Source organism: Aythya marila, assembly GCF_965140915.1.
Source record: "Aythya marila genome assembly, chromosome: 2".
NCBI lineage: Eukaryota > Metazoa > Chordata > Aves > Anseriformes > Anatidae > Aythya > Aythya marila.
Genome location: NC_139043.1, coordinates 104,284,424 through 104,296,532, shown reverse-complemented (window position 1 = coordinate 104,296,532; position 12,109 = coordinate 104,284,424). Strand labels below are relative to the sequence as shown.

Below are 12,109 nucleotides of genomic sequence, written 5' to 3'. Positions count from 1 at the left end.
ACGGAACCAAGCAGTGTTACTGTCTTTCAGTTAATTCACTGCAGGAAGCCTGAGGAAATACTTCACTGGGTTTTGTAGCATCTTGGGGTTTGTCTATAAGTGTATCTCTGTTTTTCACTTCTGGCAGGAAGCACTCTAGTTTGTTCTCATCAAGTAAGGACTTTCCGAAGTCAGCACCTTAATCCTTTTTAAACTGTCAAGAAACATTTCCTCGTCCTTTCATTTCCTAAGCAGCTCCCTTGAGCTGTCCTGCACTCACTGCTTTTTACTGACCTATTGCCTCTCCAGAGGGGGACCACAGTATCTGTGTCACTTTGTCCTGATTCTTCTGACTCTGTTAGCCCAGACAGGCTCAGTGAGGAAACAAGTGAGGTGACTGTGCAAGGTTTAAAGTCAGGCTGCTGTGGACCCGGGTAGAACCAGAAGGTTAAAAGTCAAGCAAACAAAAACCAGTAAGTCGTTAGGTCCAGTGTTGTGAGGAAAATGCAGTGGGCTCAACTCAGCTGTTGGCAACAATATGCATTCTGTCATTAAAAACATACACTCTGCAGGAGATACAGGAGTCCAGTGGTCTTGTAGGTATATATATTAAATGCTGTAGTGTGATCAAGGAATTTAAAAATGGCTTTATCAGACAAATTGGTTGAAACAACAGTAATAAATAGAATAAAATGCCAAGACTATAATATCACGGTATAACAGAGTACAGTTAATGCTAATGCTGTAAAGAAAGATTACATTTCACTAAGCTTTTTTTAGACTGTCAGTACAGTAAAGAAAAAACACGACAATTTTTTAAACTTGCAACAGTCATTTTCCAAATCTCTCCTGAAACCTTACAAACAAAACTAAAAGCATGAATTGCCATTGCAGTTTATCAAGTGGCAAAAGGAATTTCAGAACTCCTAGCTGCTTGGATCCCCTTACACAGTTTGCCTTTCTCTCCATAGTGCCAATGCAATTGCTTGTGTGGATACAAGTTTAAAGCCAATTAAGTAATTCAGAGGTGAGAGACAAGGTTTTACTTTGGATCAAAAACTACCTATCAGACAGGAACCAAATAAAAGTAAATTGCCAGCTTTTATCATAGCTAATGTACTTAAGGGTTTAACATCACATGGTCTACAATATGTCTATTAAATACCAGGAGGAGTCAGTGTTGAGGCAGCAGCTCTTGAGTATAATGTTAGGTGATGTGGTTTAGTTGAATTTCATCAGGGCAAAACCAAACCAAATAACGAGGCAGTACCAATCTGGTTCTTTCACCCAAGTGGATTGTGGAACCCACTGGCCCTAAGAAAGGAGCAACATTATTTTAGGGAATGATTGAGATGCTGAATGAGACCAGATGAGAATTCAGTTAATGCCAATATTTAATTTTCTTGTAATATTTAATGATAGGAGTTTTTAAAAGGTGGGTCGTACGTCATACTTTCAGTTTAAGACGATCTCTTGTATGAGTCAGGCTAAGTCCATCAGGGTGGGAAACTGTTCAATTTTTTCCTCAGGGTGGCATTATGTGCACTTTTCTTAGATAATTTATGATGATCCCTCAACTGGGTAATCACTATATAATGCAATATGGGAATTCCAGACTCCTGATGTTAGGCTTATATTTCTGTTTGTGTAGGTTTTGTTTTGAGAGATTGCAGTAGGGGTGGATTCCCTAGCTTGTAATGCATTAACCAGAGGGTAATGGCATTTCATGAAAGTTGTGCTCCGTGATATTCAGAAAACGTATGTGTTCTGAATATGACTTTGATACTGTCTCCTCTTTGTGACTCTAGCAAATTCTGATGAAGTGAGGACCTTGTGCTGTCAAAGAGAGACAGGACATTGAGATAAAATGCAGAGGATACTTGAGAGAGAGTTGTAGGTTAAAATGGAGCAAGGCTGCCTTTTTAATGTTGAGCATGCCAAAACTCACACTGAAAGCCATAGTGGAAGGAAGGAAACCATAAAGATTTTAAGAAGGTATTAACATTTAAGTGTTCCAGTAGGGTGAGGTAGCCTGAAGGAGGTAATGATGAAGAGATGGTTGGAAGGAACCAGTCCTAGAAGTTATATCTGAAAAGATACTGCTTCTTGTTGTCTTTGCATTCTTCTTTGCTTGGGTCTTCAATTTAAAAGAGGACTGCAAAGTCCATCTAATTTCTTACTGTTTGCATCATACTGTTTGATTCACTGCTTCCTGTTTGCCAAGTCCAATTCGACAGCTGCCTTTTGCACGAAGAGGCATTAGATGTCTTCTAAATATCTGACCCACTTCTGAATGCTGTGCAATTACAGCAATACAGTTTAACAAAATCGTTTATGGACGACACAAGGAAAATAAAAATAGAACTGTTTATAACAGAATTGCATACATATGCACTGAAGAAGATATAGACCCAGGTTCTTTTACTCCATTACTCATATGAAGTAAGAATTGTACTAATGCAGCACTGCAGTGCATTGCTATGGAAGTAATGCTCTGGTGGCACTGGGCACCAACGCAGATAGCAGATCACCTGCTCCGGTGATCACACCAAGTGCCATGGCCAGAGTTTTCCAAAGAACCTGGAATATGCAGTTAGCTCTAAATACATTTTAAGTAAGGGTTTGCATATTTCCTGGCACCAATGCAAACTGCCAGATTTTCCTGTCATTGCTAGTGGTAAGGAGTTTTGAAGATGTAGGCTGAAAGAGTAACTGGGGGCAGTCAGAATCTTAGAATATCCTGCTTGTGACTGAGAAGAAACATCAGAAAATTTTTCATTGTACTTTTCAGAAAATGCATCTGCATGTAGATTGATCACCAATTTGCATTCTTCCCCTCAAAAAATAAGAAATGAAGAAGCAAGTAAAATACACTTGGTGCTTTCCAAACCTCTGTGGAACCCAGACAGTGAGATAAGAATGTGGTCTTAAAATAATAGACTTGAGCTAGTCTTTACTCCTCTTTCCCTTTTCCCAAAAAAGCTATAGCGGGAGAGTGATACATAAATCCCTGTGTCCATTTTATGGCATGGTGCCTCAAATGATGAATACTGTCACATTTTGATTAAAAAAAAATGGAAGTCCATAAAAAAATAAATTCAGTTTAGTGAATTGAATGTTGCTTCCTTAACATTTTTCATCCTGAACTCATTTAGTAGAGGGAATGGATATTTCATCAGACATGGATTTGACGTTCCATCACATTATACAGTAAACAGTACAAACGATGTTATTTTTTTTAAATGGAGGAGCTGGAAGAGCTAAGACAGTAGCTGCTGTAAGGCACTGGTTATCTCATTTAAACAGATATTAAATGTGGGTGCCAGTGGTGTGATCATCAGCTGCTTCCCACTTTGTGAATAAATTGCTTAGAAGGAGTCTTTTTGCCTACCAGATGTGACCTAGATTTAGATTTCCAAAGGCAAAAAAAAAAAAAAGTCTATTGTGTAAAAAACAATTGCGGGTAAAATGCATGGTAAATGAGCTTATCTCACTTTTCCAGGTGTTTAAGCTAATATGTTATGGAATTACAGCTTCATTTATGAAAAATAATTGAGGAAAGTGTTCCAGCAAATCAAATTTGGTTAAAGGCTTAGGATAGTTATTGTGTTGTGTGTAAGTTTCTAAATGACAGAAAGAAAAGGGAGGCAGAAGAGATAATAAAAATACAGAAATTTGTGGATCTGTGAAGAGGCTCTTATAAACAGGTCAGGCCTGGCTGTGGTATCCCACCTGTGTTGTGGTCTAGGAAAATGTCATGAAATAATATGAAGAATTATATTCCTGTCAGTGCATATGAAAACAAGATTTTTTTTCTGGAAAGATCACGCATACATTGGTATCTGTTGGCCCTGGGTAAGATTAATGACATTGGTAGGTTAAATGTATGAGAACTGAAAGAATAACATCCTTATTCTTTTTCTCTCTCCTCCTTCACTGTTACCGATTCCACAGGGGCTGCCACTCGAAAACCAGACCCAGAGCCTGAGAAGCAGACCGACCACACTGTTAAAATTGCTGGAGTCATTGCAGGCATCTTGCTGTTCGTCATTATATTTCTGGGGGTTGTGCTGGTAATGAAGAAAAGGTGAGCAATGAGTAGATGTTTTCTATGTACATGTTCGTATCACAGCATCTCCTACACCGGTTCTCAGTTTGATGTTGGCAAAAGTACCCAGCCACCTTAGTGCCCTTTGTCACAGTTCAGGAAGTACTGCTTCCTCCCACCCCTCCAAGCTTTGTTGAGATTTTATAAAACCACCATATCTGTTTCATCCCACGGCATTCTCTATGAATTAATGTTTGTGGCTTTGTTGTAAAAGAAAAATAACTCAAGGTTAATGATTCTCTCACTTTGTGCATTAGTACTGCATGATGGACTCGAATAATAGAAGAGCATCTCTATCCCAAAAGGGTGTGTCTCCACTCTATCCAACAGATCAGCTGAAAGTCAGATAGAGTTTCTTTCTTGACTGTAAAAGAAAGCCTTAGTCAGGAGCTAGAGCTAAGGTAATTTGTGCTAAGAATAGGGTCTGTGTTGTTCTGCATAAACTTCATTCCCTGAAAACAAATGAAAATGTTATGATGGTGCTGAATGTTTCCAAATGCTGGTTCAACGCACACACACGTTGAGATTGTTTTGCTTTGAAAATCATTTGAAAACTGCTACAGCATTAGAAATGTAAGGCTTTTAAACCTGGTTGCCTTTTGCAACATTGTAAAAGGAAAAAAAAAAAAAAAAAAGGATAAAAAAAGGATAAAATATCTTGTTGCTAGGGAGGAGGTACAGGTAAGAAAAAACAATCTTTGTGATGATAGAAGCTAAGTCAAGATTGGGGGAAATTTATTAATTTTAGGTTTTATCTGGAGGTACCTGAGATCTGTAGCTGCAGAGGTGGGACTGAGGATGTGTGTGAGCTGTGCAGAGGGCCTGAGTCACTAATTCTCCCTCCATATCTGTCAGTCATCTTACTGTCCCATATCCCCTCTCCTCCTTGCTATTCACCCTGTATTATTCCCTTCTCTTCCTTTGTGAGCAGTCTTGGCCTGGTTCTGCTCATCCCAGCACTCGGTGATTTAATTGTATGTTAACTAGTTTGGCAGGTCTGAGATAGACCAAACCCCTTAGCTGCCTGAAATTCTTCCAGAATTTGAACGCAGGAGGTGCACAGTGAAGGAGGCAGCTGCCTGGCAGTGCCTCAGGGCAAGCAACAGAAGTAGCTGCTTTTCACTTCCCTTGAAGACTGAAGCAGGGCCACGAGGTTAGAAGGGTGCTACGCAGAGAAAGGTGATCTGTGGTCAGGGCAGAAGGCGAGGTCACAACAAGAGGTAGGAAAAGCAGTCAGAAGTTGCCATATGGAAGAGACTGAGACTTAAGCCCCAGGGTAAGCCTGGCTCGGGCAATGAAATAGAGCCAGTAACCAAATCTCAATAAAGTACGGTGTAACAGAGTTAAAAGCGGTTCTTATTTTTCCATACTTTTTTTTTTCTTCCCACTTCTGATTTCTTGCATCATTCATTTTAACAGTTGAACTCCCAAAGTCCTCCCTGGGGCCAGAGACAGCACTTGGCATGCAGTGAGGGAGGCTTCTCACATTGTCTGGTCAGTCCTTCTTCACAAAATTCCTGACCAGCATTCATCACTCTCTCTCTTCCCCTTCTGAGCCTCTCCTTAAGCATCGGCACCAAAGGTATTCACCCACAAGACACAAGTTCCTTTTAATCTTGAAAGGAGAGCGTTGCAAAATGATCCAAACAGTTTCATTCTGAATAGGATGTCAGGCTCTCTGGCTGAATGGATGCTACACTGGCTCTTGCTTTATTCACTAGGGAAAAGCTCTTTGATAATCAAATTGTTAGAGGCAGGAATGCTCAAATTCTGAGTGTTTGGATGTTAATGCAGACGGATACTTGATTTCTTCTGTCTACCACAGTGCAATAATTATTATTCATAGTAGTTCTGTTGTTAGGAAAAAAAAAGTTCATTATGTGAAGTTCTTTGGGGTTTGGAATAAATCTGCATGTGACAGAGATGAAACTATTGAAAGTCCAAATCTAAGAGCTCTGTTACCAAATATGCACAATTTCATTGTGCACTGCAGAAAGAATGATACCAATAACTTAAATATGTCCCACAATCATGCTGCAGCCTTGAACAAAAACTGTAAAATGAGTTGAGGTGAATATTAAGAAGTAAGAATGGTTCATCTGTGTAACAGGATGTGACTTGGCTTTAATGAGAGTATCAGGAGATAGGAATATTGTGTTCCAGGCCTCTAAAGCAGATGCTGTAGCATAGAAGGTCTTGAATGCAATTACACTCACGACTTAAGCAAAAGATGAACCGATTATTCAATAGATTGTTATTGGTGCATTAATTCACTATGCTGCTGAGAGCCCCTATTGTTTCACCTTGGTTCAGTTACTGTGTATACATTATGCATTTGAAGAAAATGTGTAAATCATCCTGCAAGCTTAGTGTAACTGTAGTGTTTTCGCAGTTTTATGATGCTTTAGGTGCTACTTTGTGAAACAATCTTATCAAGGTAGCATATCATTTGACTACTGCACTTCATCATTTTATTTCATTTACTTTATAAGGAATTTTACTGGAGTGAAGAACTGATCAAAAAGTAAAATAGCACCTTGTAACTCAGTGTAACTTTTCCCTAAGAACCACTTTCCTCACTATGTTGTTACATACAGACTCTTTGGGCTACAATGCTAGGTTTTACCATGTTGAATCTATGTGCTCTGAAACTTGCCATGGTTGCAGTTGACTACAGTAATTTCACATTTGACTTACCCAAGGCATATCCCAAGGCGTATTCTGTTTGTTACTTCATTCTTTCACTGCACTGAGTCTTTGTAGACTTGATCTCTAGATCTCACCAGTAGATTAAATTTGCTCTGTCTCTGGGGCTCCAAGTGCTTAATAAACTTAATCGCAAAACATTCTTTCCATTGTCAAGAGATTTGGAAAGCAGTGTCCTTGTAATTGATGACCATGTCTTTATCCAATGTACTCCTTCAACAGCTACCTAAATTGAGCTGGCAACCATTCCTTGCTTGGTCAGTGCCAGGCACCACAGGTTTTCATGGATCAACCTCTTGGGCATTAATTCAATAGTGAAAAGACCAGACCAACACTTGAAGTAGTTTTCAGTGCCACATATATATGCTTTAGATATAGTCACTGTCAAAGCTGTAGGTACAGAAGCTCTACAAACAGCACTAGTCATTAGGCACCATTATTAATTTCACTATATAATGGTCTTCTGGGGTAGTTATATTGTAAATGGGGACACAGAGAGTTTTGGGAGCCTATCTGCTCAGAGTACAGTGTAGAGTCAGTGGCAAGGGTAGAAATAGCACGGTCACTAACACATTTCCTGTGTGGACAATCACACTTTTGACTAAAGTAAACCAGATTTGTGTGCCTGTCACTTGGGTCAGGTTAAGAATGTTAGTGCTTTACTGTTTTTCTTCCTGCTTAGTTGTTCAGTGCTCTTATTCTGTTTTGTTCTATCTTTCCTTTATTCATTCAACCACATTCCTGCATAAAGATCTCATGTAATGTAAACTAACAACCTGCAAGCTATTCCTGATACCCTTATGGTCATATGAATGAGATTATTCTTCTCTGTGAAGTCAGAGTAAAGCCAGGAGGCTTTGCTCTCCTCAGCTGTGCTCTGAATCTCTCATGTAAGAGTTAACACAAAGTCAGTGGAAACCAATACACATGTTTCCAGAATGTTACTTCACAACAACAGGGATTTTGTATCTGATCCTGAATATAAAATCTCAGGCAAGGCCCTTGATCTCTATCAGTCTTTGATATACCTGCATGGGACTTTATAAAAAAATAAAAAATAAAAAATGCAGCAAGTTCACCTTTTGGTCAACAAAAAGTAGAGCAGTGAAAATGAGAGAACTGTTCCTACAGCCTTTGGAAAACTAATAGCAATTAAATCAGGAGTTCAAACAATCAAGAGTCTTAGGTTTTTATTCTATTCTCTTTTTTATAGTTTTTCTTTTATATTCAATTTCAGCTAAGGTTAAAAGAAAAATATTCAGAAGTTGAAAAAATAGATGGATTGGTCCGATGTTTGCTTAAAAGAATATGTCTTTGGGGTAGCAGGTTCTTTCTGGGCTACCTGCTTGCTGCTGCAGTGGGAGTGCAGTAAGCAAGTGATTATTAAAATTTGATTACATTGGTTTCTGCTTCAGCTGTAGAATGAAGTTGGTCAGATCATTGCATTTCTCCATATTTTTTGTGTGTGTGTGTGCCTATCTTTAGTTTTTGCTTTCAGCTGTCTCTATGCCTGAACCTTCCAGTAGTTTCTAATGTATGTAATTGTGGCATCTGTTTAATGCAGAGCCCCTGGTTCTTGGCAGTGGATAAGGAATGCTTTTGTACTCAGTGGAGCTGGGCTGGGAATGCATTGGTCTAATTCCCTGGTAGTAAATCAGGCTGTTCAGTTATACACCTTTGCCAACAATTTCAAGTAGTTAGGATGGAAATTGGAGATAATAGGACTGGAGGAAAATTCCAGTTTTCTCCCAGTGCCCTCCTGCTTTCCCCTCTAGGCCAGCTACAAAAGAGAGACAATGAAAGAAATCACTGTGGTAATTTCACAGTTCCAGAAGTTTTCCCATGTAGTGGGACAATCCTCCTGTGGCCAGCTGCATTGCTTTTGATAACATTTTATAGAGGGGCCTTATTCTACAAGAAATATTTATGAAATTTATTTGCGTCTTTGGTCCCAAAGGATATAAAAGTGCTTTATATTTTCACTATATACAGAAACAGTTTATTGACATAAAATAACCTCTCTAATGGAAAGTGACTGAAAAGCTATGCATGGTTCCTTGTACAGAAGAAAATTTGGCCATGGTTAGCCAAATTATTTGGGTCATACTCTTCTACAGAAAGAGACTTTTCTACACTTTTCATACATATATATATATATAGAAGGTCTGTATACTTTATGTAGGAAATAAAATGGAACTTGTCCTTATTTCTTTTTAGTGCTACATTTGTTCAGTTAGGAATGGTGTTTTTTTCACGTGGCCTGAGAACTTGCGAGTCTAAAACTTCCTTACATGTAGCTTTCAAACATAAGTTCTTTTAGCTGTTTAGTTGGGCTTTCTGTTGTTTTTGTTGTTTTCAGTGTCTGGTATTCTTGAGACTCAAAATCCATGACTTTCAATGACTTTCATATAGAAAATCTCACAACTGTAGTGTTCTAAAAATAACTGGAGCTTGAGACTTTTAATTTTCTTCATCTTACACAAATTGTTAATGGGACATTTTCACGCAAATTAAAGCTCCTGGATTTTTAGTAGTTTTCTCACACAGAATTCATCTCTATAATGTATTTGGCAGAATTCTGCATTTAAGTACCAGCAGTGCTTCTCTGATTAATTGTATTTATTGTTGTTTCTCAAATTATTATACGTCTTTTAGAAGTATGAGAACATTTGTACTAATTACATTAAATCTCCGCAATGGCAACATATGGCAAGAAATAGGGTTGGCAGTGTCATGAGATTCTAAATGAGCGAGAGAATGAGTAATTCTGAAAAGAAGGGCAGGGGGGATATAATTATGTCTGAACAAGATATGAAAACAACCCTTTGCTAATAGAGCAGATAGGTTGAACTGCTTTGGTAGGAGCTGATTCTGTACTCCTTACTGAAGGCAAGGGAATATGTGCTGGTGGAAGAAGTGTACAACTGTTTCTGCAGCTTTCCCCTTACTCTGTTGTTAGACATCTTTCAAAACTCAGTTCTAACAGGTGTATGTTCTTGCAGATTGCCACGTGATTAAATATTCAATATCTAGCCTCTCGTGTTTGAACAATACTGTTTCATCAGAAAAATGGGGATGAAAACTGGGAAACATCTCTAACGGCATCTTCACACACAGAAGATGAGAGAGAAAGTTTGATGAAAGCCTAGTTTTCAAAGGGTTGCCTGAAGCATGTAGCTAGAGGCAAGTTAACATTAGTTATAGTCCTTTGCAAGGCCTGTTTACATGTTTCCTCTGTAGTCAAAGGGCTGTATGTATATGCTTAAAAATTACAAATGCCTACATGGTTCCTTTCAGTCTTTTATCTTACCAACATGTGAATGCTACTTGACATTATGCGCTGAAATGTTTTAAGATCTCAGGCCTCTTTTTAATTACAGTCAATATATGGAATTCATTTAGGTTGGAACTTAGCCCTTTTGGAGAGTTGCATTCCTACTTGCAGGAGACTCAAAACAGAGGGAGAGATGTAAAGCAGAAACACATAGCTGGAGCGCTGATACTCTGTGTGCTCCTGCAGTCTGAGTCTGGGTGGAGGGTCTGGCTGTGTAAGAGGTGATGCAGGAAAGCCAGGCTGGGTCCAAATTTTCTCAGGATGGTGGTCTCTAGCTTCTTCTTTGTGACATTCACATAGGCAGAAATAACAGGGATACACGATCAGTTCTTATTTTTAACTCTGCCGCATAAGGAAATACCACCAGAATCATTTTAACCATTAAGGATAGCTGTTCTGCTTGTGTTGTAACATGGGAAGTTTTCACTCAATGTGAAGCAGTTGAAAGGCAGTTGTAATAACAATTACGGATAAAGCTGTAGATGGGGAGCACCAGGAAATAATTTTTTCTTCAGAATTTAAATAGTTATTTAAAAAACTGAAATTTATTTCCTTGTTGTCATTGATTTTTCCCGTGGAAACAAGTTCTAGTGTCAATGTCAACTGATTTCTTTAAGTAAAGGGATATCAAAAAATTCTATAGTATTATGACAGGAAAAGAAGCTAAATAACATACACTCTGTAATTCTTTATGGTTAAATTTCTAACATATAGAAATAAATTCCTTGTATTTATTCCTAATCCAGTTAAAATATAAACTGAGCATGTTTTATCTCTTCACTTGGGAGTGCTTGTATATGTATTATATGCAGACATAAATATACATAAAATATCTAACATTACTTAAATAGTGGATGAGCTTTAAAGTGATTTGATTCAACAGTTGGAGACGCATTATGTATTGTATTTAAAGTTTTATAGAGATGGATATGTCATCTGTCTGTTCCAGACATGTTGCATGATATGCCCAGATATGCATTCTTGCTACCTTCCATTTGTGTCATCAGTTCTGGTCTCAGTTTCATCTTGATTTTTCATACATTAATATTTGGCTTTTCTTTCCTTCCATTTCATCTTTTCCACCACTGCCTAATCCTTCCACCATCATGGCAGAAGAAGCTATCACTCCTACACTTATTACCTGTAAGTAACTTCTTTGACATCAGAGACACGCTTTCTGCCATGTTGTTCCATGCACAGTTAGTGAATGCTAATATTGCAAGTTCCTTTATGAAAACCAAACCTTTAAAAATTTTACCAAGATAAAAAGCTAAAAACAGCATGGTCGATAATGTAACGAAATACTTGGTTTTACAGAAGTTTCTATGCCTCATACGGTGCATTAGAGTCCTTTGAATATAGTTACATAATGAATTTTCTTAATTAAAAAGTAGTAGGTATAAATATCACTACTGCGTCTATGAGAAATTTTCATGCCTAAGTAAAAATTTTTAGAATTTATGTAGTGGTTTCTTTCTTATTTGGCCTGATGAAAATATACCATTGGTTAGAGATGTACAAGCATTTCCATTTATTGCTATGCACTTAATACTACTTTTTCATGAATAATGATCATGCATAAACATCTTGCATTGCCATTACTGGGGCGGATTTAAAAGGAAAGAGAGCTAAAAAATGAGGGCAAGATGAATAATAACTTACAGTAAGTAAACCATCATTTTGATACAGTCCTGAGTAATACCATTGTATGATTCTTTATTTACCCAAAGTTCTTGCTTCATTCTCGGCTGTCAACGGGTGATGAATGAGAAGGGTTCTTCTGTGAATTTAGCAAACACCTTTCAGAGGCTATTCACCTTTTCTCACTTTCCAGGTTCATGGAATATATGGTAGTTTTTGGTTTAGCAAAATATTGGAGATCTTGCTTAAATACAAAGAGAGATGCATTTAAGATTGTTTAATCTTGTTGGCTGGCCACCAGTGAAAATCAACTATCTAACAGATATGTGTCTTCTTTAAAG

The 12,109-nt window shown here is 38.0% G+C and overlaps 1 protein-coding gene across 5 annotated transcripts in view; it reads left to right on the top strand.

Moving 5' to 3' along the window:
* PTPRM (protein tyrosine phosphatase receptor type M) overlaps positions 1-12,109 on the top strand; it is a 462,170-nt gene that overhangs the window by 299,924 nt on the left and 150,137 nt on the right. For all 5 annotated transcript variants that reach the window (XM_082753666.1, XM_082753665.1, XM_082753667.1 and 2 more), the window contains one exon: positions 3,934-4,066. In XM_082753666.1, coding sequence (XP_082609792.1) covers positions 3,934-4,066 — 133 coding nt within the window. The remainder of the gene's footprint in view (positions 1-3,933; positions 4,067-12,109) is intronic.